This window comes from Oncorhynchus mykiss, chromosome 3, assembly GCF_013265735.2.
Source record: "Oncorhynchus mykiss isolate Arlee chromosome 3, USDA_OmykA_1.1, whole genome shotgun sequence".
NCBI lineage: Eukaryota > Metazoa > Chordata > Actinopteri > Salmoniformes > Salmonidae > Oncorhynchus > Oncorhynchus mykiss.
This window is the reverse complement of record NC_048567.1, coordinates 74,118,181-74,145,781: the sequence shown is the minus strand read 5'-3', so window position 1 is coordinate 74,145,781 and position 27,601 is coordinate 74,118,181. Positions and strand designations below refer to the sequence as shown.

Here is a 27,601-nt window from a genome sequence, read left to right as displayed (position 1 = left end):
ACAGGAAATCAAAATAAGACAAGTGACAGGGTTTGTTTTTAATGAAATCAATTTTTATTTTATTTTAATTTTTTATCTTCAAAAGAACTGAAGCCTATCAAATCTCAACCAGCGCCAACTTCGCAGCTCCTCTCTGCCGCAAACACTCCAGGCAATAGCCTGTCCTACATTTATAACAAATCTTATAAAACATGCTTACATTTTATAATAAGGTACTTTTGCATTCAAACTTTTTATTTTGGTAAAATCATTACAATAGTCACACAGCCAAGTCTCTCCCCATGCAGTGCATTAGCCTCTAAGCTAGTACAGAAAGCAAAGTCCACATCTAAACACCTGTGTATGTCTCAGGGCACTGAGCGAGTAAATGGTGGTCATAGCATAGTCATCTTGTGGTCTGGCTAGTTAATGTCCTGCTACGGTGGGGAACACTACTGCAACAGAGACCTGCTCAATACTCTGAGGGGAAAACAGTTACTACAGGTGCCATATATGCAAATGCAACAGAGAATAAACCACACGTTTGTTTAAGATTGCCATGTGCCAGACATTCACTGGAACAAAAATAATTATAGGCCTAATTAGAATAGAGTTAAACAACGCACACAATTGGACAATCCCATGCACTTCTGCACTGGTACGTTGAGGAAAATTAGCTTTTGCTCTTTTGAGAACTTTAATTCCAAACCTTGGCATGTCTGTTTAATTCCATTTTTTTTCTTTTGAAGGCCAATCAGACTATCTAGCTAGTATTTAGATATGTCAGGGCCCAAGGCCTCAAAACAACTGCAGATATTATTATTATTATTGACAGAGTCCAATATGTCTTAAACATTAAAAAGCTCACACTACCCCGAAATATAAATTTCACGCATACAGGTGACATTCAACATTCAAGTGCCAGTGTTTTTGTTACTGTCTTTTGGTCAAGTTTCTTGAAACTTTCAAAGAACCACTGAGGCTTAGAAAAATAAATATTTCTCAGAAATGCTTAATAAATTACACAAAACTAGCAGCAAAAGTAGAATCTAGAAATCTGTGTGCAAATGGCTAAATTCCCAACTGCTTAATCCCCTGGTCCCCAAAAAAATCCTGGTTAAATGTTGAGAACCCTTCCCCTTTGTAAACAAGCTGCGTTTTTTCCCCACAATCTCCTCGAACAATATTTGGAAGCTTAAGGACACGTATTCAAGACATTTATATAAAAAACTCTAAATGTGCAATAAAATAACTTTTGTAAAACTTGATGGGCACGACAACTAACGAGGGCCTACACACTGAAACTCAAGTAGCACCATTCAATCTAAGTTCTCAAACACTGTCAGTGCATCCACTTTTTAAGTTCATCAATTTAAAAAGTGTTCAAAGGCACAACACACTTGAGAAGAAACGTAGCGCACTTAGAGCTCGCCAAACGCCCCTTCCCTCCTCAGCTGCTCCTCTGAGCGGAAAAGCCTCGTCTGGCCATTCGGTACCAGAGCTTTATACACATCTAAAGCAGACAAACCCCCCAGAGGAGTTGACAGTACATATATATATATACCATAAGGGGACAAAAGTTGCCCAGCCTTGGCCACCTCCACAGCTACGGTAAGCAGCAATGGAAACCAAAGCAATGTTGGCGCACTGAACTTGAGCCCAAACCCCTGACCACCCCATAACACCAGCCCAGGGCACAACTGTCCTACTCTGAACAGTCCATTTGCTTTCTGACTGGTTAACCCATAGTGATGGACTGCTCCTGTCTCTGACAGATGAACCTCCAACGCAGCTTGAAAAGAGAAAAGGGTTGTAATTAAGTTAAGCCTGCGACTCAGTTCATTTGTCTTATATCTCCTTGACCAAAAAACAAAACACTAGCATGCGTAGAATACCGGCTCCACCGCTCGGTCAACGGTAAGACGGTTTAACGTTAACGTCGCGCCACACTGTGCCCTTCCCACGCTGTGCACCCCCCCTCCCCCCTGACGCTGTGGTCCTTATGGAGCCATTTTGAACTTCACTTCCAAGATGGCGCCATTTTTTTGTTACAGGTGTGGAGAAACATTTCACTCAAATAAGAAAAAAAAACTGTTTTTCAAATACTGCGCATGCGCCCACTTCAAATGTTTGGAGTTTAAATAAAAATAAAAACACCGCCCAGTTAATGTAGCTAGCGTTTAGTTAACTTTACTAGCTGCCATAACACTGTCAAGTCAATAGATGTGGAGTAACAACATTGAGTGTTTGTGTTGTTTGTGTTGTTTGAATTAAACCCCAGTGTGCGTTTGTTAGCACGGAGCTTAATGACTCAGTGTTAAGAGATCTGGAATGGCTTTTCGAAAGACTACCGTATCCTTTATAGACGAGCCTATCCAGGATAGAGTGAGCAAAAAAAAGAAAAAGTAATCGAACTCTTCGTCCCTTAAAGATTAGAATACAGTTCTATTAGCCACACTAGGAGAACGGCCCAGTGATGTCGGATGCTACAGTGATGTTAGCTGTTGGAACTCTGGGTTGAACCCGAGAAAAGGCTACATGATGTCACCGCGACAATTTTGAAAGGTTCAAATGGATTCATGACTCGAACGAGCCACAATGCCCCAGTGTTTGCCAAGGTTTGATTAAGTACAAGCAGTTTTTTCTTCTATGCTTCTTTTTTCACCAAATAAATAACAATAATTCAGAGCTCTTGGCCAACATTCATTTGGTGAAATGACACAGAATTAGTCCTGTCTAAATTCAAAAGGCACAGTACATTAACATACAAATGATCCTCAGGTTATTCTTGGGTTTCTTTTCCGTTTATACAAAGAAAGGATTTGCTGTTTTGGTCCGAGTTGCTATATCAGACCATACATGTCAGCACTCCTTTTATCTGAAAAATGTGCAAATCTCTGCTCTTCTCCAATAGATTGGCGCTGCGCTGGTTGTCTTGGCGTTGCGTCTTGCTCCTTGTGAGAGAAGCGAAAGGGCAGAGAATCACAGTGTGTGCAATGTACTGTGTGTCAGTGAAACTACACAGGGTTGAGTGAGGGGGTAGGGGGTGTTTTAGTCTGGCGTAGTCAACATGTGGTTTCCGTGAGAGGATGAGTTTGGTTGGCGTGGCAACCCGTTTGCAATGGCGACTAGTTGCCCCACCAGTCAGTTCCACTACCGGAGTGGCTGTAGTTGCCACCGTAGCCAGCGTCGTTACCACCATAAGAGTTCCCGCCTCCAAAGCCACCTGGGAAGATAGAAAGTCCAATAAATTCAGTTATAACTGCAGAGATCTCCCCTCACACATGATTGAAACATTCACTCCAAAAGATCATGATAAAAACTCAAGTGACATTTAGAATGGTTCTAAAGAGGGCCGAGCGCTTACCTCCACGACTCCCTCCTCCTCCTCCGTGACCTCCGGTGCGAGGGCCGCCGCGTCCACCACCACCAAAGCCACCGCCGCCGGGCGTCTGCCGGTAGTCCCTGGCACCAAATCCACCAGAGGAAAACCTAGCAGAGGGAGAGACAAAAATACACAGAACATGTAGTTAGCATACTCCTTAGACAATAAATTCAACATAAGTGGTCCATTTAACATCCCTGAAAGGGTGTGCGAGAGTGTGTACCTCTTAGAGCGTCCGCGTCCCGTGTTGCCCTTGTGCTGGTTCTCGTAACCCAGGCTCTCCAGCCAGGAGGGTACTTCCTGCTTGGCCTCCACCAGGATGTCCAGCAGGTCTTTGGTGATGTTGCTGTTCTTGTCGTTAAAGAACGACGTGGCCAGACCTACACAGACGAGAGGACAGGGCTCAATACGCTAGAGACAGAGTAATACTTGAAGGCTTCTTAAAAACTATTCATGCAGTGTGTGATCTTAAGTAATATTGTGGTTTTAGAGTTACTCGTTTCTTAGCATCCCAGTTATATGAGAAGTGATACACAGATGCGCATGACCAACACACCACTGTTGTTCACCGGCACCTCGACCTTCCGTTAAACGTGCACCAGTGGGCCTCCTGAGTGGCGCAGTGGTCTAAGGCACTGCATCGCAGTGCTAGCTGTGCCACTAGAGATTCTTGGTTCAAGTCCAGGCTCTGATGCGACCAGGAGACCCATGGGGGGGCACACAATTGGCCCAGCATCGTCAGGGATGGGGGAGGGTTTGGCCGGCAGGGATGTCCTTGTCCCATCACGCACCAGCGACTCCTGTGGAGGGCCGGGAGCAGTGCCGTCTGACAGTCGCCAGGTGTATGATGTTTCCTCCCACACATTGGTGCGGCTGGCTTACGGGTTAAGTGGGCATTGTATCAAGAAGCAGTGCGGTTTGGTTGTGTTTCAGGGGACGCGCGGCTCTCGAACTTCGCCTTTCCCGAGTCCGTACAGGAGTTGCAGCGATGGGACAAGTCTAGATACCAATTGCAGAGGCGATCACACCATTCTCATTATACAACCAACCAGATTTCAGACTGACAACTGATAAGGTGATTGAAAGGAACTCACGTGATCTAGCTATCACTAACAATATGATTTAGTATTTAATCCATTTAGTCAGGGTCATGTTAAATATGCAGCAAACAAAAGAAAGCTCATCCCTGTTTTACGCAGCAAAACGTTCTAGACCTTTCTTCGCATGCCCTTATGAACAGGAATGAGTGTTAGAGATGGGCCGGGTCAAAATCCTACCCACCCCTACATGACACACACAGTAAATACATGTCAAACACTAGTCCCACTCACCCAGGTTCCCCACACGACCGGTACGACCAATACGGTGAACGTACTCTTCGATGTCGCTGGGCAGGTCAAAGTTGATGACGTGCTTGACGTTGGAGATGTCCAGACCACGAGCAGCCACCTGGATGAGAGAGAACAGTCAGTCAGTCACAAAGGGAAACACTATTCAACTGGCAAGAGGGGGGGGGGGGGTGATCAACGTTACGGATGTAGCTTCAATACAAATCCTGATACGTTCGGATGCATGCAAGATTATAGGGGAGAATGACAACTACTTCTGTGTTGACAGAGTGCGAGCGTGCGTGTGTTGTCGTACCGCGGTGGCCACCAGAATGGGGCAGCGTCCGGAGCGGAACTGGTTCAGCGCCTCCTCCCTGTCTCTCTGGGAGCGATCTCCGTGGATACTGGTGCAGGCGTAGCCCTCGCGGTACAGGAAGTCCTCCAGGGCATCCGCTCCCTTCTTGGTTTCCACAAACACCAACGTCAGAGACTCCTTACCTGGAGAGCGGGAGAGAGAGAACAAAAGGGGAAGGAAGAAACCGTACTGAGCTCACAGGCGATGAGTGGGAATAAGACTTCACACTGGGGAGATGGGAGCAGGAACTCAAAACATAGCAGGTGATGTGCCCGACCCCGTCACCGTGGTGAAAATAAACAAAATGGCAACTGAAAAATGGAGACAGGGGGGGGGTGCAGAAGCGGCTTTGCTTTCACTGACAACCATTAAATTATTGTTTCTGTTTTACAGAGTTTATATGCCAAATGCCCTCATATCAGAATCAGCAGATTGTCCCATAACTCAAAATGTCTTCACAGCCATTTGGAATGGTACTACAGAGTAGCATCATTGTTTTATCTACAGTGGACTAACACGTCATTAATGGCTATCAGAGCAAACACTGGATAGTGAAACTGGATGGTGGTGTTATGGAGATAGTGATGGGGGAGCATTGATATTCTCTGATGATCCTGTGCCTGTTTCCTCAGTGGCAAATAGGCCATGTTTGGTATGGTTGGCATGGCAACACTGAACAATGGGAGTCCAGGACCAGGTGTGTAAAATGCATCCTGTATTCCTTAGATCAATTACTGATCTGACATGTTTTATAGGTGAAGGATAACATCGTATGGCATGGAAGCCGAACATTCATCTACCCAGTCATGTTATATCAAAGACATCACTCCTTCCGTGAGGTTATCTTTTCTAAGTATTCAAAACTGGGCTAGGATATCTACACGCATGTTCACCTCTTAGGGCCTGGTTACCATGGTGATGAAGAGGTCTGCTTGCTTTGGTCCTAGCGTCCTGTGACATCTAGGCTATTTGTTAATCTCCACGATAGGCTGTTTTACTAGTTGCCAAGGAAACGTTGGCACGTCGAGAGTGTTCAGGCTGATGCACAAGATAATGTGTTTGGAAGGCCTGAAATGCTAATACAGAGGGGTTTGTGTGTACTCTATTTACCATAGACACACACACACACTCAACCTATACAAGATGTAACTGCATGACTAACAGAAGGTGTATCTCAGTTTCCAAATGCAAACATCCCACGGTGTCCTTAAAATCCCCCTACACATGCAGAGTGTGTGTGTGTGTGTGTGTGTGTTGAAAATCATTCCAGACAGTAACACCAAGCCAGAAACACTCCCTTTTCCAAAAAAAGAGGAGAGGAAAATTAAAAGCAACAAGTTGTGCTCCACTTAGAAACCTTTAGGGTTACAAGTGTTACTGCTGTTTCAAATGACAAGGCAGGCCAACCCTGGTCCTGGAGGCACCATGGTGTCATTTAGACTCAAATTAGTGTCTTCGCATTGGGCTGGAATAAAAGCCTGCACACCACAGCTCTCCATGAGTTGGAGTTGCCCACCACTGAACTACGGGCAGGATTCCCATGGCCCAGAGACGGCAAGCTTTATTTATGGCCCTAAAGCTCCTATGAGAAATTATGAAAGGAGAAAGAAAGGGATGTAGGGAGGATGAGGAGTGGGATGTTTGCCAGTTGGGGTGGGGGGGGGGGGTCAGGCTAGGGGTTATAAGTACCATAATAATACTTACCAGGTGTCACTGCAGCCTCCTGAACATCAGGAGCGTCACTGGGAATGACTAGATAAAACCAAACCGCCCAGCAAAGTAAACCAAAGGCAGTGTGGAGAAATTGAAAACTTAACAGATATATGATAACTAGCACTTTCCCATCAACCACCCTCTGTTTCACCCAGAGGAGAATGGTGAAGGTTCATCATGCAAACTAGTTTAGGAGACACAATTGTGTCCACGTGGATGTTCATTTACTTTGGGGCGGACAGACTAACAGGTGGCTGGGGGTGGGGCAAGGGAATAGACTAACAATGAACCCTCTTAGATAAAAACCAAGTGTTATGAATTAGTTTCAATCTGACTGAATGTTATTCATATGTTTAGGATGGAGTTTGGTTTGTTTGTGAGTGAATATGTGTGAGTGAATGTGTGTGTGTGTGTGTGTGTGTGTGTGTGAGAATAGTTTGAGTGTTACAGGGTAGAGTTGGTGTCTTCGTGTTTCTTACCTGTAGCATTCAGCAGGTCCAGGAGGAAGGAGCGCTTGTCACCGTCCTCCACCCAAACCACCTTCTGAGTGATGTTCTCAGAGGTTGAGCCCACGCGGCCCACAGCCAGGAAGATATAGTCCTCCAGGAAGTCACGCGCCAGCATCTACACAGTCAGAAACAGTCAGAAACACACTAAAAGGGTTTGACTCAGTTTCTCAAGCTTTTGTCACTACTGGGGTGTGTGTACCTGAATCTCCTTGGGGAAGGTGGCGCTGAACATCATGGTCTGACGGATGCCTTTAGGGGGCATGGTGTCCTGCTCCACGATGCGTCTGATCTGGGGCTCAAAACCCATGTCCAACATCCTGTCAGCCTCATCCAGCACCAAATAGCTGACGGGGACGACAGAAACAGCCCACTCGTAAGCACGAGCCCACTCGTAAGCACTAGCCCACTCGTAAGCACTAGCCCACTCGTAAGCACTAGCCCACTCGTAAGCACTAGCCCACTCGTAAGCACTAGCCCACTCGTAAGCACTAGCCCACTCGTAAGCACTAGCCAATGTCCCACTTACTTGCAGTAGTCGAGGCCAATCTTGCCCCTCTCCATCATGTCCACCAGGCGTCCAGGTGTGGCCACCAGAAGATGACAGCCTCGCTCCAAGTCTCTGATCTGCTGGCCGATGTCAGCCCCTCCGTACACAACGCAGGGACGCACACGGGAGCGGTACGCAAACTACAGGGACATACAGGACCATTCAGAACCCTAGTACTACCCATAATTCAGTATTAACCATTATCCTTTTGTCATCTTTGGAGAATTGTTCTATAGCAGATGTTACATAGATTCACATCTGCCTGCAGAACACTCAGATTACATAGAACCTGATGCCAGTCCATTTCAACATGACAGTGTACCAGTGATTGAGGATAGAACCAGAAAACGAGAAACATGTTGGTACTGAAGACATAGCACTGGGCATTTTGTTCCTCCATAACACACGAGGAAACCGTGTGCCAGAAGAGGACTGGCCACCCCACATAGCCTGGTTCCTCTAGGTTTCTTCCTAGGTATTGGCCTTTCTAGGGAGTTTTTCCTAGCCACCGTGCTTCTACACCTGCATTGCTTGCTGTTTGGGGTTTTAGGCTGGGTTTCTGTACAGCACTTTGAGATATCAGCTGATGTAAGAAGGGCTATATAAATAAATTTGAATTGCATGCCAAGAATAGAGGTCGATATTTTCTTAACCTTTTTGGGATAGGGGGCAGTATTTTCACTTTTGGATGAACAGGGTTCCCAGAGTGAACTGCCTCCTACTCTGTCCCAGATGCTAATATATGCATATTATTGTTAGTATTGGATAGAAAACACTGACGTTTCTAAAACTGTTTGAACGATGTCTGAGTATAACAGAACTCATATGGCAGGCGAAAACCTGAGAAAAATCCAACCAAGAAGTGGCACATCGGAGGTTTGTAGTTTTTCAAAGCTTGGCCTACCGAATACACATTTAGATATGGATGAGGTTGCACTTCCTAGGGCTTCCACTAGATGTCAACCGTCATAAGAAACTTGAATGAGGGTTCTACTATAAAGGGGCTCATGAGTCAGTGGTCTGGCAGAGTGCCTTGGTCTCATGACGCTCGCTCCCCACAGAGTTACCTCTCGTTCCAGTGCTTTTCTTCAGACAAAGGAATTCTCCGGTTGGAACATTATTGATGTTTTATGTTAAAAGCATGCTAAAGATTGATTCCATACATCGTTTGACAGGTTTCTAAAAGGACTGTAATGGAACTTTGAGTTTGTCTGGACGAAGTGCCTGCGACTCATGAAGATGGATTACTGGGCTGAACACGCTAACAAGTGGCTATTTGGACATAAATGGAACAAATCAGTCATTTATCATCGAACCGGGATTCCTGGGAGTGCCTTCTGGTGAAGATCGAAGGTAAGTGAATATTTATGGAGTTGTTTCTAACTTTGTTGACTCCAAAATGGCAGATATTCCTCTGACTGTTTTGTGTTCTGAGCACCGCTCTCAGAGTATGCTTTTTCCATAAAGTTGTTTTGAAATCTGACACAGCGGTCGCATTAAGGATTAGTCTCTTTAATTCTGTGAATAACAGTTGTATCTTTTATCAATGTTTATTATGAATATTTCTGCAAAATCACTGGATGTTGTGTTATTAAAACATTACTGCACGTAAGGCGCCAATGTAAACAGATTTTTGGATATAAATATGCACATTATCGAACAAAACACACATGTATTGTGTAACATGATGTCCTATGAGTGTCATCTGATGAAGATCAAAGGTTAGTGATTCATTTTATCATATTCCGCGAGCTGAACCCCTGCAATCACTCAACATGTTGGTAATGAGCAACCAAGTGAACGGGTCCATGTTCCTTAGCCACCACTAGGCTACTCAACTATTACACCGTCACTACAAGATCATTCATGTTCTGTCCATGGTGTGTTTAGCCCATACCTTTCTGGACTCTTCGTATATCTGCAGGGCCAGTTCTCTGGTGGGAGCCAGGACCAGAGAGAGGGGATACTGCTTACGGCGCCCATATTTACCACTGTCCTGTGGAGGGAAACAAGTGTTGGGTCAACCTCAGCACACAGAATAAATAAACAGCACACAGAATAAAGGCAATGGGGGGGGGGGGGGGGGCAATTGAATTGCTGTCACAGAAAAGCAATGTTTCAGATCGATGGGAAAACTCAACGTTGCGGGCTGGTCGTGTGCGTGTACCTGTCCGTTCTTGGCAGCCGCTGCGGCGTCTCCGGGCCCCTGTGTGTAGATCTGGCTCAGCACTGGCACCAGGAAGGCTGCCGTCTTACCCGAGCCTGAGGAACATTCAGTATTTTAGTCAATACAACAATCATTCCTCTTTGTTGGTCTAAAAGGTAGCAAGCGATAGAAAGACGATCAGAAAACTTGATTTAAATTCATAGTATACCCAGCTAGCACTTCCCTTAGCATCTCTTCCTTTGAAGTAAAGAGCATTGCTTCATAGGCAATGCCTCAATAACAGAGTGATGCTGAGACTCAGATTTTTCCACTTAAAAAAATGTCAACAAAAAACAATGTTTGCAAAGTTAAACAAACCACATATACATGGACTTCTTTTAACAAATTGCACTGAAGTTGCAATTTTACTTGAGGTGTGCAGATGCATAGTTTTTAACATACATTTTAAAGTGAAAAATCTGATTCTCAGCATCACTCATTGTGAATCTTCAATCATTCAGTCCCATACCAGTCTGAGCGCAGGCCATGAGGTCTCTCTTAGACTTAATGACAGGGATAGCGTATTTCTGGACGGGGGTGGGCCGTGTGTAGTGGGTCAGGGCAATGTTACTCATGATGATCTCCCCCATGTCCACATCATGGAACTGAAATAGCAAAACAAAGACGGCGTTAGTTTTGGATCACTTCTACACTGTTGACTTTTGTCCATAAGAATAGCTTCAACATTTTCCAAACACAGCATTTCCCTTGATTTACATGACAACTGGTAAAGCCAATGATACGACTTACACTATCGATGTGTGGCGGGCAGTTGGAGCCAGTGGCCTCCACGGGAATGTCATCGTATTTCTCAAAGTTAATACCAGTGTTGCCGCTTGAGAACAACTCCCTGGACGAGCGGAGAGGAAAAAGATAGTTTGGGTTATAGGACGTCACAGACTTGACGTCCAAACCAACGTTATAACAAAGTTGCACAAGTCCTAGACACACTGGTTTTGGTCAATTCAAAGAGAGGAGTGAGACTCACGCTTCCAGGCGTTCGTTAGCGGGACTGGGTTTGGACCAGTCCTCGTCATCTCTGGAGTCTTCCTGCCAACGGTTGTTACCACCACCACCACCACCATACCCTCCACGCTGATAACTGCAAAAGACACCCACACTTTTACAAATCAGCTGTCTGAAACACCACACACCTAATTGTATGGCTAAATACAGAGTTCCAGCAGACAGTGCACTGAGTGGTACTTACCCCCCTCTGCCCCCTGTTGATCCACGGTCGCTGTAGAAGGAAGACTTGCCCCTCCCTCCAAAGCTGTTATAGGCTGCATCTTGTCTGGGAGCACTTCCCCAGCCTCCACCATCTTGTCCACCACCAAACCCTGGGTAGGGAGAGTGGATAGCTCAGTGAGTAACCGTGGATACATTCATATACACATACATATATACACACACACGTCATTACTAGTATTACCAAGTAAATAGAGTATACGCACAGTAGGATCTAGAGGCCCAGATGTACAGCATAATACATTACCTATTACTGTATCCGTTGTCAAGTGTAATTACTATTACTGATGAACAGATTAAATACAACTTGGCACGGTAGATTTCCCCACCTGCGGTGTGCACTGGCTGATTAAACAAGGTGTCACCCATTGTGTTACTACGGCAGCTGTCACACCCACCTCTGTCATTTCGGGGAGGCCCGCCGCGTCCCCCGTTGCGGTTGTCATGGTAACCGTTGGTGAAGCCGTTGCTGCGTCCGCCATCCCATCCTCCTGGAGAGTCTTCATGGACAGGGTGAGGAGAGGAATGAAAGGAAGAGGAATGACGACAGGTAGAGAGTGTACTACGGGGTTATCATGTATTCAGAGACTACGAAGGGGATAGATTGGATTCCAAGGCCCACAGACAAAGGTAAAAAAAATCTCAGGAGAAAAACGCAGTGCCAGTGAAAAGTTGACACTCACTCAAAAATGCCTTTATTTTACCATTTTCTACATTGTAGAATAACAGTGAAGACATCAACACTATGAAACAACACACACAGAATAATGTACACAAAGACAAATTGTGAACCAAATCAAAATATATTTCAGATTACTTTCTTCAAAGTAGTCACACTTTGCCTTTATGACAGCTTTGCACACTCTTGGCATTCTATCAACCAGCTTCATGAGGTAGTCACCTGGAATGCATTTCAATTAACAAGTGTGCCTTGTTAAAGGTTAATGTGTGGAAATTATGCATTTGAGCTAATCAGTTGTGTTGTGACATGGTAGTGGTGGTGTACAGAAGATGCCCTATTCGGTAAAAGACCAACTATTATGGCAAGAACAGCTCCAATAAATGCTACAGAGCTCTTCTAACAGACATCTCAACAACTGTTCAGAGGAGACTGCATGAAGAGGTCTTCATGGTCAAATTGCTGCAAAGAAACCACTACTAAAGGACATCAAGAAGAGACTTGGGCCAAGACACACAAGCATTGGACATTAGACCGGTGGAAATCTGTCCTTTGGTCTGATGAGTCAAAATTTGAGATTTTTGGTTACAACCGCCGCGTCTTTGTGAGACGCAGAGTAGGTGAACGGATGATCTCCGCATGTGGTTCTCACCGTGAAGCACGGAGGAAGGTGTGATGGGGCTTTGCTGGTGACACTCCCCGATTTATTTAGAATTGAAGGCACACTTAACCAGCATGGCTACCACAGCATTCTGCAGCTCACCACACCTCCAGGCAGTGTAAGGGCTATTTGACTTAGAAGAGTGATGGAGTGCTGCATCAGATGACCTAGCCTCAACCCAAATTGAGAGGGTTTGGGATGAGTTGGACCGCAGAGTTACGGAAAAACAGCCAACAAGTGCTTAGCATGTGGGAGCTCCTTCAAGAATTTTGGAAAAGCATTCCAAGTGAAACTGGTTGAGAGAAAGCTGTCATAAAAAAGGTGGTTATTTTGAAGAATCTAAAACATTTTGATCTGTTTACTACATGAATGTATTATTTCATATTTGATGGTCTTCCCTAATATTCGACAACGTAGAAAGTAGTTAAAATAAAAAATGTCCACCATTCCCTTGAATGAGTAGGTGTCCAATTATAACTGGTACAGTATATATTGCATACACATACACACGTCAGAAGTTGACACCTACTCATTCAAGGGTATTTATTTATTTATTTATTTATTACTAGTTTCATCATAGCACTTGGTTTTTGTGACTGCACTTGAAGAAACGTTCAAAGTTCTTGAAATTTTCCATATTGACTGACCTTCATGTCTTAAAGTAATGGAATGTTTCGCTTTGCTTATATTTGAGCTGTTCTTGCCTAAATATGGCCTTGGTCTTTTACCAAATAGGGCTATCTTCTGTATACCACCACCACCACCTTGTCACAACTGATTAGCTCAAACACATTAAGGAAAGAAATTCCACAACTTTTAACAAGGCATACCTGTTCATTTAAATGGATCCCAGGTGACTACCTCAAAGCTGGTTGAGAGAATGCCAAGAGTGCAAAGCTGTCCAAGCAAAGGCTACTTTGAAGAATCTCAAATATATTTGGATTTGTTTACTACATGATTCCATGTGTTATTTCATAGTTTGGTTGTCTTCACTATTATTCTACAATTTAGAAAATAGTCAAAAATAAATAAAAACCCTGGAATGAGAAGGTGTCCTAACATTTGACTGGTATTGTACATCCTTGCAATTCAAGTTTTAAAAAGGGTGGCCAACTGACATCCTACAATAACCCCTATTCCAAAACACTTGTTTAGGGCAAGGCAACCCTGAGTTAGAACTACAAGGTTAGACTGCTGACCAAGAGACATTTACCACAGTAATCGTTCCCTGCCATCAATGTGGGTTGGGGAGGAGGCATAGCAGGGATGGACAGTTCGGTCTACACCACTTCCATAGGTGACAAACAGCCCCAAATCACAGATCTAGGGTCAGGTTTATTCTTTCACTTCATAGTGGTAAAGCTTTAGATAGAAGGGAGAACTGATCCTAGATATTTTTTTTTATATATATTTTTTTAAAGGCAGATTCCACAGCCAACTGTTGGTCTTCAGGGGGTTCCTTCAAGTGCTAGCTTTCACACTTGAAACACAGGGCAAACCTAATGTGGTGTACATGCTAACGGAGGCTTGAGACCAGGCCTAGAGCTGTGTACAAAGACACTGTTCATATCCCTGTGCACTAAGCAAACACATTCTGAAGGATCACAGGCTACCATTCAGAGCCAGCATTAACAGAGTCAGATAGTTTCATCTTGGAAAAGCACTGAGAAGTACAGAAACACTTCATGTAGCCTATACCTCTATTGATGCAAACCTGTGCGTTAACGTCAAGGACGCAATGACGTGTAACTCAAATGAATGCAGCCTGACACTAATAAAACTATTTGATATAAATTACTTGAGTCTCCAAAACGTAAGACATTAACTAAATGAAATTTAGTTGCGTGGGCCATGTTTATACAGTGGCTTGGGTAGGCAGTCATTGTAAATAAGATTTTGTTCTTAACTGACTTGCCTAGTTAAAGGTTAAATAAAATGTGTTTAATTTCAGACAGTACAATTAGCAAGTCTGCTCCTTCTTTATAGAAGGGACTATTTCTGGACAGGAAAGTTGAAGGAGTAGCTCAACATCTTTCTATAAATGTTTTATTTTATTTTTAAACTTATGTAAATGGAATGTTATAGAAGGATTGACAATTTTGGCAAATTCACTAAGAGAAACTTAACCCAGCTGTGAAATACTTCCTAATTCCTTGTTGTGCAGGGGAATCCCAATTTATTTATTTAAAAAATAAAAATAAACCACAACTCCAGAAACACCCAAATACGCCCTTTAAGAAACCGACGTCTCAGTATAGCGATGCAGGTCTGTAGATGTACACACCAAGTCGTGCCATTCTGAGCTTTATTGGCACCGCTATATTCCCTTGTGTGACTCGAGCCGTTTCACCTAGCCAGCTGTCATTCTGTGTAGCCTGCTGCTAGAATGGACTGAGGTAACACTTGAGTAGCAATAAAAATATAATAGAACAGTGCATCACTATACTCAAATCATAACCGTTTCTAAAAAAGGACATATTTGGAGCTTTTGACATAAGTGTTTGTCCCCACAATGCATAAGTCTATCAAAAACAAGTGAAATACAAAAAAAATAAGTTTGCTCACCCTTCTACATGACATTTAAATATATAAATAAAGGTACCCAGAAATGGTGAACCACTCCTCACAGCAGACCAAATTAAGGTGGAAGGAAGGATAAAGGAAATCACTTTATAATTAATCAGGATTCAGATCAGTCACCATAGACAGCAGCACACTGCAAGCTCTGACATCACTATGCAAGGCACAACGACAAAGACAAGCGAAGCTTGACCAAAATTAAAGCCTCCAAGTTCCGCATGTTTCCCTTGGGCATTTATGGTGCATTCATAACCAAGTGGGAAGGTTGTAATTGGCAGTCGAAGTCAAAAATACCAGTTAAGATGCACAGATTTGAACAGATTGGATGTTGCATCAACCATAAACTAAAAGTACAGCTATCATGTTTGTAAACAAACTGATAAAAAAAAAAATTAAAATGAAGTGTTGTGTTGAATTTATTTTCCCAAAATGCTGTTTGGGGTAATTTCCTTAGTAGGTGACGTCAGCATGTGGGAGAAGTCGGAGCTCAGGGATGATGAGTTAACCACTAGTAATTACCAGTTGGAGGTGCATTCAAGTGGATTTTTTCCAGTTCTATGTGGGCTCCTGAGTGGCGCAGCAGTCTAAGGCACTCAGCGCTAGAGGAGTAACTACAGACCCTGGTTCAATCCTGGGCTGTATCACAACACAGCCGTGATTGGAGTCCCATAGGGCAGGGCATTGGCCCAACGTCGTCCGGGTTATGGTTTGGCCGAGGTAGGCCGTCATTGTAAATAAGAATTTGTTCTTCACTGACCTGCCCAGTTAAAAAAAACATCCTAACACCTGGCTATGAATGCAGCATTACAGTGCCTATAGGAAGGATTCCAAGTATAGGCTAGGCTACTAGACATTTCACGCTCATCGAACAGGCTCCCTTTCATTCTGGAGTCCCTGCTTTAATGGTATTCCTTCTGTATGCTCCTAGGATGATCAAAACACACAATGTAGGCTCATTTTGATACAGATTTACTCCTACTGCAGATACTAAACATATGTTAGCATTAAGCAGCTCACCTTGGCATTAGTAATACAGCCATACTAGCTAGCGGTGCAGGGCAGAATCTTACTCAAAAGACATCCATTTTACAACACCCCTTCACCAGAAACAAGTTACACTAGAAGTAGCCTCGACACCCATCTATGGCTGCATATCCTAAAGCGATACCCTATTCCCAGTCGTGGGAGGCGTTCTCCATTGGGGATGTGTTGAGCAGGTACAATCAGGTATATCACATCTGTCTAACCAGCCCCCACTGACAAAGTGGTAAAAGTATTGGTCTTTCAAAAAGGCTAGAACTCTTCACATTTGGTTCCAAATACAAATGAAGTCTGTAGCAACGCACATTATCAGACCTTAAATATGAAGTTGTTTAACATTTTAGGAAGCAGGTCAAAATAATTAAGCTCCATTGAACAGAACCTGCGTCTGGAACAACCCACATTGGTGTTGTGTGTGAGGCCGTTTCATGCATCTCAGCACAAAGCAGACGGAAGGGACTTACAGAAGTTTACTGGTGGTGGCACTGAATAACCACACTGTCTACCAGAGGAATACGCATTTTCTGTTGTGGAATAAAAAGACATAACGTCAAAAGTGAGATGAAACTAACCCAAGACAAACCTTATGCAATATCTTAAAATGTCAAAGTAAATCCCATTTTGAATATCTCATTAATCATGGCACAACTTCTAAGAGGCAAGTCAGTCTTAATGAGTCAGTGCTAGCTTAGCTAGCATGACACCATTTTCTTAGAACTCAAGACTTTTCTTTCCCTAAAATAATATTGTTGTGTTGGACCCAGTGAGGAGCAAGTAGCAAACAATACTGTTACATGACTAAATCCAACAACCCTGATGTGCAGAGGATTAAAAAAATGCCAGAGAATATCGATTGTAGATCACTTGCATTAACTGCAAGAACACAGACGAGGGAATGTCCATGCTACCCTCTCCCAACACAAAATATGTTAAGGCAGGTGCCTAGACTTGCATTACGTCAGAGTTGATTGTAAAAACTAAAGCGGTTTTCTTTTTAATAAATAGAAATCCTGGTTCTCATGGGCATTCAGAAGACCATGTTGTTTGCCTATATCCAGCGCAACGCCAAATGCTAAGTAGCCAGACCATCCGTCCTCCAATTGGTCATCCTGCAGGCATGTGATATGTTGCCGATTTGCATGAAGTTCAGCTTTAAAACTAGTTGCCTGGTCTATCGCGTAGCCTCTTCACGTCAGTGATAGTCCCTGGTATAACAGCCCTAAATCAGGCAACTCAACATATGCTTGTGCCGATAGCAGGCCAATAAAACAACCGGCCAACAAACAGTAGGAATCACGAGACTACAAGTTTGGACAACAGAACATTGTCTTGATTAAAACTTGAGTAAATATTCCTCTGAGTTGCTGGAAGCTGTAGATCAGTTGTTCGCCTCATGTGGGAGTGAGGAGTCAATATGGGCAATTCCGCTAGCTTTCGCCTCGATAGCCTGAAGTACCTGCCACGCGAACAAGTCGGATGCCCTGAACTAGTTGTCCAGTTTCTCCTGTCTTTAGCAACCTCAATAACTTGAGGTCAGCAGTTCCCAATGGGAGGTCCGCTAAGTTATTTTGCGCAAAAAGAATGTTTGTGTGAGACTGTGCAAATGGTTGATCAAGAACTTTGGGAACCGCTGCTCTAGGTCACAAATTAATTACTAGGACATCCTATTTGCATCCTATTTGAATGCATCAGGCACCTTGGCAGTTGCAAGTCATTGGATAAGCACTAACTGTACACTAAGTGTAGCTTGTGTGCTCATCACTTACTCTTTGTAAACAGGAAGTAAGGACTGATGAGTGATCTGATTGCTGAAGTGGGGTTGTGTGAAGGAGCGATATGGTCCCTGGGTGGAAAGGCAACAACAGTCCAGTGTTTTGTCACACCTGGTCTGGGGACATGTTGAAAGTATTTTGGCAGTACTTTCCCCAGGTGGCAAATTATAGTCCTCTGCGGCGATGGATAAGGCCTCTGGCTAAACGTTTTCCAATTTTTTTTTAAATAACGCTATTAAGTTCATCAAGAGCTGGAGAAGAATTGGCTTGGGGCTGTACAGTAACAGCAATCATAATAGGTAAACACCTTGTGCGGGTGGAAGAGGTGACAGTTGATCATTAAGTATTACAGGTTCAGTCAACAGAATTCAGAGATTATTTACATGTTTGTTCGCCAAAAATTGTTCATCATGAAAAACAAACTCATGATGTAATTAAGTGTTGGTGCTATATTTTGGATAAACAACTTAGTTAACACAATGACAGAGTAGCAAGAGAGCTGCATGTGAAGTGTCACCATACACTGGCGCCGTCGTAGAGATGGTCAGAAGCATTGGATTCCGTCCGGCCTACTGGGAAAGCCATCTTTTCATGCTGTTCAGGATGGGGTAAAGCATCTGGTTTTACTTTGAGGGTAGCAGGCTCTACTTCGTCTTTGCCAATAAAAGCACAGACAGAAGAGCTATTTTTGTTTTTCCCCCTAAACTACTGTACTCTCGAGAATTTGAGTCTTCCTTGGTTGCCTTTGGCATCAAGGAGCAGAAATTAGATGTCGGACGTTTAATCGGAATGGCCGATTCCAAGTTATCATAACAATTGGAAATCTGTATTTTTGGACAACGATTTAGCACAATCTCTTTTTTGACACCTTTATTTAAGGCAAGTTAGTTAAAACTTCTTGATTGTAGGGGGCAGGATATTCATTTTTGGCTAAAAAAACGTACCCATTTGAAACTGCCTATTTCACAGGCCCAGAAACTAGAATATACATATAACTGTCAGATTAGGATAGAAAACTCTAAAGTTTCCAAAACTGTCAAAATATTGTCTGTGAGTATAACAGAACTGATATTGCAGGCGAAAACCTGAGGAAAATCAAACCAGGAAGTGCTGTTTTTCCTGAAAGCTCTCTGTTCCATTGGATGCCGTATCTCCATTTAAAGGGATATCAACCAGAATCCTTTTCCTATGGCTTCCTCAAGGTGTCAGTCTTTAGACAGTTTCAGGCTTTTATTTTGAAAAATGAGAGAGAAAGATCACATCGCGTCAGTGGATAGCTGGGTGTTCGCAGAGTTTTGCTTGCGCAACAGTGGGGCAGCCATGGTGTCTCCCTCTCCTATTGAAAAAGCGACAGTCCCGGTTGATATATTATCGATTATATATTTTTAAATCCCGATTGATTATAAAAAACGTTTGACATGTTTCTCTGGACATTACGGATACTATTTGGAATTTGTCTGTGATGTCGTGACCACTCGAGCCTGTGGATTTCTGAACATCTTTATGGAACAAAAGGAACATTTATTGTGTAATGGGGAGTCTCGTGAGTGCAAACATCCGAAGATCAAAGGTAAGCAATTTAATCTATTGCTTTTCTGACTTTCGTGACCAGTCTACTTGGCTGCTAGTGTTGGTAATATTTTGTCTATTGAGAGAGATGTTCTTACAAACGCTTGTTATGCTTTCGCCAAAAAGCTGTATTGAAATCTGACACGCCAGGTGGCTTAACAACAAGCTAAGCGGTGTTTTGCTATATTGTGATTGTGAAAATTAAATATTTTGTCATTTAATTTGGTGTGCTGCAATTCAGCGGGTGTTGATGAAAATGATCCCGCTAAAGGGGTGGGTGTGTCAAGTTAAGAACACGTTCTTATTTTCAATGACGGCCTAGGAACGGTGGGTTAGCTGCCTAGGAACGGTGGGTTAGCTGCCTAGGAACGGTGGGTTAGCTGCCTAGGAACGGTGGGTTAGCTGCCTAGGAACGGTGGGTTAGCTGCCTTGGAACGGTGGGTTAGCTGCCTTGATCAGGGGCAGAACAGATTTTTAGCTTGCAAGATTGAATCCCAGAGCTGACAACCTTATGGTTAACTAGTCCAACGCGCTAAACACCTGCCTCTCATTGCACTCCACGGGGAGCCTACCTGTTACGTGAATGCAGTAAGAAGCCACGGTAAGTTGCTAGCTAGCATTAAATTTCTTATAAATAGATCATAATCACTAGTTAACTAGTAATATCATAAATCATGTGTAGTTATCTAGCGTGTCCTGCGTTGCATGTGCTCCAACGTGAACCTAACCATAAACATCAACGCCTTAAATTCAATATACAGAAGTAAATATTTTTAAACCTGCATATTTAGCTAAAAGAAATCCAGGTTAGCAGGCAATATTAACCAGGTGAAATTGTGTCACTTCTCTTGTGTTCATTGCACGCAGAATCAGGCTATATGCGACAATAAACGTCTTGTTTTTTAAATGATAGTTTCTGGATTAGACTATATTAATGACCAAAGGCTCATATTTCTGTGTGTTATGTTATAATTAAGTCTATGATTTGATAGAGCAGCCTGACTGAGCGATGGTAGGCAGCAGCAGGATCGTAAGCATTCATTCAAACAGCACTTTCGTGCGTTTTACCAGCATCTCTTCGCTGTGCTACAAGCATTGCGCTGTTTATGACTTCAAGCCTATCAACTCCCGAGATTAGGCTGGTGTAACCGATGTGAAATGGCTAGCTAGTTAGCGGGGTGCGCGCTAATAGCGTTTTAAACATCACTCGCTCTGAGACTTGGAGTGGTTGTTCCCCTTGCTCTGCATGGGTAACGCTGCTTCGAGGGTGGCTGTTGTCGATATGTTCCTGGTTCGAGCCCAGGTAGGGGCGAGGAGAGGGACGGAAGCTATACTGTTACACTGGCAATACTAAAGTGCCTATAAGAACATCCAATAGTCAAAGGTATATGAAATACAAATCAGAGAGAAAAATAGTCCTATAATTCCTATTATAACTACAACCTAAAACTTCTTACCTGGGAATATCGAACACTCATGTTAAAAGGAACCACCAGCTTTCATATGTTCTGAGCAAGGAACTTAGAAGTGAGCTTTTATACATGGCACATGTTGCACTTTCACTTTCTTTTCCAACACTTTGTTTTTGCATTATTTAAACCAAATTGAACATGTTTCGTTATTTATTTGAGGCTACATTTTTTTTCATTTAAGTATTATATTAAGTTAAAATAAGTGTTCATTCAGTATTGTTGTAATTTTCATTAAAAAGTATATATATTTTTTTACATTTATTCGGTGTCGGCTTTTTTTGGTCCTCCAATAAATCGATGTTGTCGTTGAAAAATCATAATCGGTCGACCTCTAGCAGAAATGCGTACAAATCTGGGTCACAGATATATTTAACGAATAGCATTCTGCGTAACTGACAAATGCATGCATTTCTGGTCAAATGTGTATTTCACCCTGACCCTATTATAACAGACCAAAACATATTGCACACCTTCATTAATACGTTTTTTTCCCTAGTAACTGCACTGAATGTCAAATTCTCACCCAAATCTGTACTTGTACATCGTGCATTTAAAAAGGACTGAAATAGGGTAAGCGTAGGCCAAAGGGAGATTCCACCTTTCCTTTTAAATCCATGAAGGGATGTGACCAAGTGTACACTTAGGGCAGAGGGGTAGGCCTATAGAATTGGGAAATCTTTGGCAAATTCCTTTTACAAAGTGTGGGTCTGTATTGTAATCAATGACTGTGGCAATACCAGTGAGTTATGTATCGTGTGTGATTTACCTTGTGTCAAAGAGATCACTTACCGTTTTTGGAAACCTCTTTGTTCCTCAAGTGAGGTGGAATGTATCGCCCTGGAAACAGAAAAAAAAAATGTAGGACTGTCAGTCTTCGTATCGAGAAACACATTGTATGGTAAAAGCTATGAACAAAGACCAACGGAATCATCACAATGGGATACACTGCATGCAAATCCTTGTTCTGGAAAATTGGAAAAATATCTAATATGTCAACTCACAGGTGTCATTTTGCCACCTTTAGCCTACATATTATCTGTACACGCTAACCCCTTGGGGCAGTGTTTCTAAAACTATGTGGTGTTGTCTGGTATGAAAATGGGGTCACGAGAGAACCTGAGATCACACCTGGTTTATAGAACCTGAGATCACGCCTAGTTCATAGAATCTGAGTTACTTCAGTAAGCGGTTTTCTTCCTACAAATGTAGCCATCTTTTGAATGATTTAAGCTACAAAATATAATGACCCCATTGCTGAAAGATAAGACTCAGGAAAGGGGCCACCCGAGCGGCGCTGCATTGCAGTGTTAGCGGTGCCACTAGAGCTTCTGGGTTCGAGTCCAGGCTGTCGCAGCCAACCCCGAGAGCCATAGGGTGTCGCACAATTGGCCCAGCATCGTCAGGGTTAGGGATGTCCTTGTCCCATCGCGCACTAGCGACTCCTGTGGCGGGCCGGGAGCAGTGCAGTCTGACAGTCGCCAGGTGTATGATGTTTCCTCCCACACATTGGTGCGGCTGGCTTACGGGTTAAGTAGGCATTGTATCAAGAAGCAGTGCGGTTTGGTTGCGTTTCAGAGGACGCATGGCTCAACCTTAGTCTTGTCTTATCGGGAGGGGAGAGGCTAACTATCAATTGGATACCACAAAATTTGGGAGAAAGTGGTAAAAAAATGAAATAAGACTCAGGAACAAGAGTCTTCCATTTCCCTCTACAATGCTCGCAATCACGCAGGATTCATTACAACAGAGTGGACAAGAACAGGTACTAAATCAGACAAGGGGGAAAACAGCAATGACAACAATGTTCTTTTCTACACAAAGTTCATACAAAATGATTGCATGATGATCTTCTGAACATCCCAAAACCTTATTGATGCATTTCAGTCACTTCAAACCATACTTACTTCAGATTTACAGTTGAAGTCAAAAGTTTACATACACATTAGCCAAATACAGTTTCACAATTCCTGACATTTAATCCTAGTAAAAATTCCCTGTCTTAGGTCAGTTAGGATCACCACTTTATTTTAAGAACGTGACATGTCAGAACATAAGTAGAGAATGATTTATTTAAGCTTTTATTTCTTTCACATTCCCAGTGGGTCAGAAGTTTACATACACTCAATTACTATTTGGTAGCATTGCCTTTAAATTGTTTAACTTGGGTCAAACTTTTCAGGTAGCCTTCCACAAGCTTCCCACAATATGGTGGGTGAATGTTGGCCCATTCCAGAGTTGGTATAACTGAGTCAGATTGGTTGGCCTCCATGCTAACACTTTTTCAGTTCTGTCCACAAATTTTCTATAGGATTGAGGTCAGGGCTTTGTGATGGCCATTCCAATACCTTGACTTTGTCCTTGAGCCATTTTGCCACAACTTTGGATGTATGCTTAGGGTCATTGTCCATTTGGAAGACCCATTTGCAACCAAGCTTTAACTTCCTGCCTGATGTCTCAAAGCAAAGTTTGTCACGTGTGCCGAATACAACAGTGAAATGCTTACTTACAGGCTCTAACCAATAGTGCAGAAAAAAGTGTGTGTGTGTGTGTGTGTGTAAGTAAGTAAAGAAAAAAAACAGTAAAAAGACATTTGAAAATAAGACTAGCAAGGCTTTATACAGACACTGGTAAGTCAGGCTTATTGAGGTAGTATGTACATGTAGATATGGTTAAAGTGACTATGCATATATGATGAACAGAGAGTAGCAGTAGCGTAAAAAGAGGGGTTGGCGGGCGGTGGGACACAATGCAGATAGCCCGGTTAGCCAATGTGCGGGAGCACTGGTTCGTTGGGCCAATTTAGGTAGTATGTACATGAATGCATAGTTAAATTGACTATGCATATAAGATAAACAGAGAAAAGCAGTAAAAGGGGGGTTGGGGGAGGCCACACAATGCAAATAGTCCGGGTAACCAATGGTTACCTGTTCAGGAGTCTTATGGCTTGGGAATTAAAACTGTTGAGAAGCCTTTTTGTCCTAGACTTGGCACTCCGGTACCGCTTGCCATGCAGTAGTAGAGAGAACAGTCTATGACTGGGGTGGCTGGTGTCTTTTACAATTTTTAGGGTCTTCCTCTGACACCGCCTGGTGTGGAGTTCCTGGATGGCAGGAAGCTTAGCCCCAGTGATGTACTGGGCCGTACGCACTACCCTCTGAAGTGCCTTGTGGCCGGAGACCGAGCAATTCCCGTACCAGACAGTGATGCAACCAGTCAGGATGCTCTCGATGTTGCAGCTGTAGAACCTTTTGAGGATCTCAGGACCCATGCCAAATTTTTTTAGTTTCCTGAGGAGGAATAGGCTTTGTCGTGCCCTCTTCACAACTGTCTTGGTGTGTTTGGACTATTCTAGTTCGTTGTTGATGTGGACACCAAGGAATTTGAAGCTCTCAACCTGCTCCACTACAGCCCCCTCGATGAGAATGGGGATGTGCTCAGTGCTCCTTTTCCTGTAGACCACAATCATCTACTTGGTCTTGGTTACGTTGAGGGATAGGTTGTTATTCTGTCACCACCCGGTGAGGTCTCTGACCTCCTCCCTTGAGATGTTGCTTCAATATATCCACATAATTTTCCTTCCTCATAATGCCATCTATTTTGTGAAGCGCACAAGTCCCTCCTGCAGCAAAGCAACCCCTACAATATGATGCTGCTATCCCCGTGCTTCACGGTTGGGATTCTTCAGCTTGCAAGCCTCCCCCTATTCCTCCAAAAATAACAATGGTCATTAAGGCCAAACAGTTATATTTGTTTCATCAGACCAGAGTACAATCTTTGTCCCTATGTGCAGTTGCTAACTGAAGTCTGGCTTTTTTAATGGCGGTTTTGGAACAGTGACTTCTTCCTTGCTGAGCGGCTTTTCAAGTTATGTCCATATAGGACTCGTTTTAGTGTGGATATAGATACTTTTGTATCTGTTTCCTTCAGAATCTACAGAAGATCCTTTGCTGTTGTTCTGGGATTGATTTGCACTTCTCGCACCAAAGTATATTCATCTCTAGCAGACAGAACACATCTCCTTCCTGAGCGGTATGATGGCTGCGTGGTCCCATGGTGTTTATACTTGCGTACTATTGTTTTTACAGATGAACGTGGTACCTTCAGGCATTTGGAAATTGCTCCCAAGGATGAACCAGACTTGTGGAGGTCTACAATTAATTTCTTAGGTCTTGGCTGATTTCTTCTGATGTTCCCATGATGTAAAGCAAAGAGGGACTGAGTTTGAAGGTAGACCTTGAAATACATCCACAGGCACACCCCCAATTGACTCAAATGAAGTCAATTAGCCTATCAGAAGCTTTAAAAGCCATGACAATTTTCTGGAATTTCCCCAAACAGTTTAAAGGCACAGTCAACTGTGTATGTAAACTTCTGACCCACTGGAATTGTGATAGTGATTTATTAGTGAAATAATCTGTCTGTAAACAATTGTTGGAAAAATTACTTGTGTCATGCACAAAGTAGATGCTCTAACCGACTTGCCAAAATTATAGTTTGTTAACAAGAACTTTGTGGAGTAGTTGAAAAATGAGTTAATGAATCCAACCAAAGTATGTAAACTTCTGACTTCAACTGTAAACACTAACTGATTTGTAATACTCAGTTCCAATTTTTAAGTTAAGATTGGCAGTTGATCACTGTTTTTTACATGGTGGGGTGAGGATATTATATCAAAATGGGGTTGCAGGCCAAATAAGTTTCTGAACCCCTGCCTTAGTATGATCTAATAGATAATGTAATTATATACTAATGTAATTATATACTAATGGCCGTACACAGAACAATTTCCTGTCATTGAATGCCCTATGAAAATCTGTGCTCAAAGAGAAACACCACTTGAGACAATTATATTTATGTGAATACTTACGGCCAGTGCCTCCTCCCTGTCCGTCTGAGTTCAAGTCTAGGCCAGCAAGCTGAAAACACAAAATCCTGTTTAGGCACACTTAAATTAACACAAGCACTGTATAACCAAAGTGTGAATTAATGCTTCCAAATCAGATAGAGCAAAGTGCCAAAAAGAGTCAGATCCTAGCACTGGCTGAAAAAGTAACGTTTTCAGTGTGAGAGAGCCTGTAGGGCAAGTAAATAAATCAAATGTTGACGTTAAAAGAAATTGATTCTGAGTGTGCTTAAGGATCGATTCTCAGTCAACGTTCTTGGCTTGAGTCCTAAGGTTCGTAGTGAATAGACTAACGTTAACATCTAGCTAGCTACAGACAAAATCAAAAGGAGGTTAAATTGCTAGTCAACTATGCTTTACATAAGCCCAACATTAACTAGCCAATGGCATATTGGCTTCGTAAACGCAGTCTGGAGTAGTTATAAAAAAAATAATTTTTTAAAAAAATGTAAAAAAAACTCTTCGTCCCCTACTGTGTACAGTAGACAAATTGTTATTTCCTGCGCCACGTTTCAAGACTCCGCAGTTAACGTTACTTTTACCGGCCGGTAGAATTTCATCAAGCTAACCAGCTAGCAAGTAAACTTAATATCAATGGCCAGGTAACTAACTACTTCACATGTTGACAAATCTAAGCTCCGTAGATAGCTACATTACTTAGCCAACGTTAGCTAAGGCCTAACCGAGCCTGGATAAATTGCTGTAAAATCATCAACTGCGCAATCCGTACCGGCCTCACGTGTAGGTAACCTTAGGATGGCTAGTTAAACACATTGCATAGGTTATAATTAACATGGTTTAAAGCTGCCAGCTAGCTACTATGCCGCAATATACAGCAAGTGTTCACGACAATCTTTTTGAGACAAAGAATTTGCTACCAATTAGTCTGATCGGAACATAATATTACTAGGCAGCATTCGCTAGCTCCGCCATGACCATCTAATTTCACCGGCGACACACACCAACCACCATTTTACCAGACACATCCACGCAGTTAGCTACGCGCTAGCTAACCGAGCTTGGCTCTACGGACCACTTCAGCTTGCTAGCTTAGCATACACGTAGCAAGCTGACAAGAGTGTTATTTTAGGTGTCTTAACTTGATATTGGTTCATTTTATTTTATTTTACTAAATCAATAAAAAAAAAATGAAGTAGTCACTCACCTGCTGATCTAGACCGTGTGGATTATCGACAACCACATGACTCATAACTAAAGAGAATAGTGAGGGTTATTTCTCAAGAGAAATGCTTTTCTTTGTTAGCAGGCTAAATTAGCTAGATAGTTTTTGTAGATCACAGAATTAGTTCTTGATTCCAGTCCGTAATATGTGGTTGATTTGATGTCCTTTCAGGCAATTAAACACATTTATTTTGTTAATAAATTATCTTTTCTGGCAGTTTCTACGTGGTTTCAAATTAAAGTACTAACTTCAGCAGTAACCGACACCTTCCACTGGCTTCTCCGTGGTGGAATGAAGCTGAACTACTCACACAGGTACCGCGAGATATCACTAGAACCCGCAACCTCTTCTTCTTCTTCGGTTGGGTTTATCGGCGGTTGGCATCTAATGTTAGGATGCATTACCGCCACCTACTCTACTGGAGTGTGGGCCAGAGACGGGGAGAAACTAAATCCTGCCAGCCCGTTGCTC

The 27,601-nt window shown here is 42.9% G+C and overlaps 1 protein-coding gene and 1 pseudogene across 3 annotated transcripts; both read right to left on the bottom strand.

Moving 5' to 3' along the window:
• Nucleotides 1-31: 31 nt before the first annotated feature.
• Nucleotides 32-27,453, bottom strand: LOC110520578 (ATP-dependent RNA helicase DDX3X). 3 transcript variants are annotated; one of them, XM_036975178.1, is made up of 20 exons: nucleotides 27,379-27,453; nucleotides 27,113-27,159; nucleotides 25,912-25,960; nucleotides 21,834-21,881; nucleotides 11,669-11,770; nucleotides 11,233-11,362; nucleotides 11,011-11,124; nucleotides 10,773-10,872; nucleotides 10,492-10,627; nucleotides 9,984-10,078; nucleotides 9,714-9,812; nucleotides 7,796-7,956; nucleotides 7,469-7,613; nucleotides 7,240-7,384; nucleotides 6,752-6,799; nucleotides 5,009-5,190; nucleotides 4,696-4,813; nucleotides 3,588-3,744; nucleotides 3,347-3,471; nucleotides 32-3,205 (listed from the first exon to the last, which is right to left on the bottom strand). In XM_036975178.1, the coding sequence occupies exons 2-20, from the start codon at nucleotides 27,155-27,157 to the stop codon at nucleotides 3,108-3,110; spliced, it is 2,097 nt and encodes a 698-aa protein (XP_036831073.1). In that variant the 5' UTR covers nucleotides 27,158-27,159; nucleotides 27,379-27,453; the 3' UTR covers nucleotides 32-3,107. The 3 variants fall into 3 exon arrangements, with proteins under 3 accessions (XP_036831073.1, XP_021453645.2, XP_036831074.1); XM_021597970.2 differs by having other exon boundaries at nucleotides 27,113-27,449; XM_036975179.1 differs by lacking the exon at nucleotides 6,752-6,799 and having other exon boundaries at nucleotides 27,113-27,449.
• On the bottom strand, nucleotides 8,131-8,247 carry LOC118964368 (annotated as a pseudogene).
• Nucleotides 27,454-27,601: the final 148 nt, after the last annotated feature.

What these genes read in the sequence shown, in the direction of transcription:
- LOC110520578 (XM_036975178.1), bottom strand. Translation starts at nt 27,157, where the DNA reads ATGAGTCATGTGGTTGTCGATAATCCACACGGTCTAGATCAGCAG. An exon ending in CCTTCCCCAAGGAGATTCAG is followed by an intron (nt 7,385 to 7,468) that starts GTACACACACCC and finishes CTGACTGTGTAG; the next exon opens with ATGCTGGCGCGTGACTTCCT. An exon ending in AGGAGGAGGGAGTCGTGGAG is followed by an intron (nt 3,206 to 3,346) that starts GTAAGCGCTCGG and finishes CTATCTTCCCAG; the next exon opens with GTGGCTTTGGAGGCGGGAAC.